At 34.6% G+C, this 1105-nt stretch overlaps 1 protein-coding gene across 1 annotated transcript; it reads right to left on the bottom strand.

Annotated features, from left to right (window-relative positions):
- Positions 1–71: 71 nt before the first annotated feature.
- On the bottom strand, positions 72–1061 carry Tsp_14705 (E3 SUMO-protein ligase SIZ2; the record flags this gene model as incomplete). The annotated part of the gene is made up of 5 exons (XM_003367902.1): positions 72–96; positions 188–348; positions 591–655; positions 789–868; positions 972–1061. Coding segments are annotated over 5 exons (421 nt in total), but the record flags the coding sequence as incomplete, so codon positions are not given.
- Between the last annotated feature and the right edge of the window lie 44 nt (positions 1062–1105).

Raw genomic sequence — 1105 nt, 5'->3', positions numbered from 1 at the left:
CAAATCGATGCCATTTCGACTGAGGCTGTAGGTGAATATGGTTTCCAGGTTCCGTCGGAACACTATTTCAATTAAGGAAATTTCTTCTCCAACACTCTGCAAAACTGTATTCATATATCTGAATGAAAAGAAAAAAATCAAATGAAATTAAAAATTAAAACAAAACTGAAAGTTATCAAATATTAACTCGTCCAATACAACACTCTCCAGCGGTATGATTTGACCACAGATTGGACATTTTAGAACAGTACAGTTGTAAGAGTGGAGCAAAAATTGCAGTCCATCAAAGCAGTCGATGTGGCAGCAAAGAGATGAGCGACAAGCGTAAGTTAAGCGCTTTTTCGATAACTGAAACAAATTATTAAAAGTGGTATCTTTTTAAATGCGAACATCTTCAAAATGCATCATTCTGATTTTGAAAAAAAACTTTAAGATTTCAAAATACATTTTTACGAAAAAAGCTAAAATTAAAAAAAAAACATGAAAATAAAAGAGCATAACTTGAAATGAATTGGAACTTTCATAAAAATACAGTTTATAAAGGTTACAATAATACAACAGATCAGCTTGAATTCACCTGCTTTACTTACAGGGCACTGCAACGAAAAGCGTTCCGAAACAACAAGCACATCGCCACTGTTCATATATTTATTCCCTGAAATATTATTTTTTTATTCCAAAAAAACGCAATGTTTAATGTGCTGCTGCTGAGATTCGTATTCTCGATCTGTGAAAAATTTGCATAATCAATTTCATTACACAAAGTTAAAAAGCTGTCTTTTGAAAACGGTGGTCGCGTGAACAGAGCGGACTTCTGGGCCAGGAGAGCTTTGCCGTGTACAAGTCGAACAGTGAAAAACAATTTTCCCTATAAATAATAATTTTGAAATTGAAAAATAAAAGAAAAAAGTTGAACTGACCGAGTTTTGAAAAACACCATTCGGTGAGTAAAATATCCAAAACCTGTTCACTTTCGGTCGCCTAACAAATGGCTAGTGATGTTGATTGGATCGTTGAAACGTTGCCACAAATGTGCCATTTCCGGGCCCCTTCCGAACCTCCTTAAAACCAAAAGAAAAGCTTTTTAAGCCGTGTGTAAAATGGG

The sequence above is a fragment of the Trichinella spiralis genome (genome assembly GCF_000181795.1).
Source record: "Trichinella spiralis strain ISS 195 chromosome Unknown Scfld3481, whole genome shotgun sequence".
In the NCBI taxonomy this organism is placed as follows: Eukaryota; Metazoa; Nematoda; class Enoplea; order Trichinellida; family Trichinellidae; genus Trichinella; species Trichinella spiralis.
The sequence above is the reverse complement of the archived record's forward strand: the minus strand, read 5'-3'. Positions and strand labels throughout refer to the sequence as shown.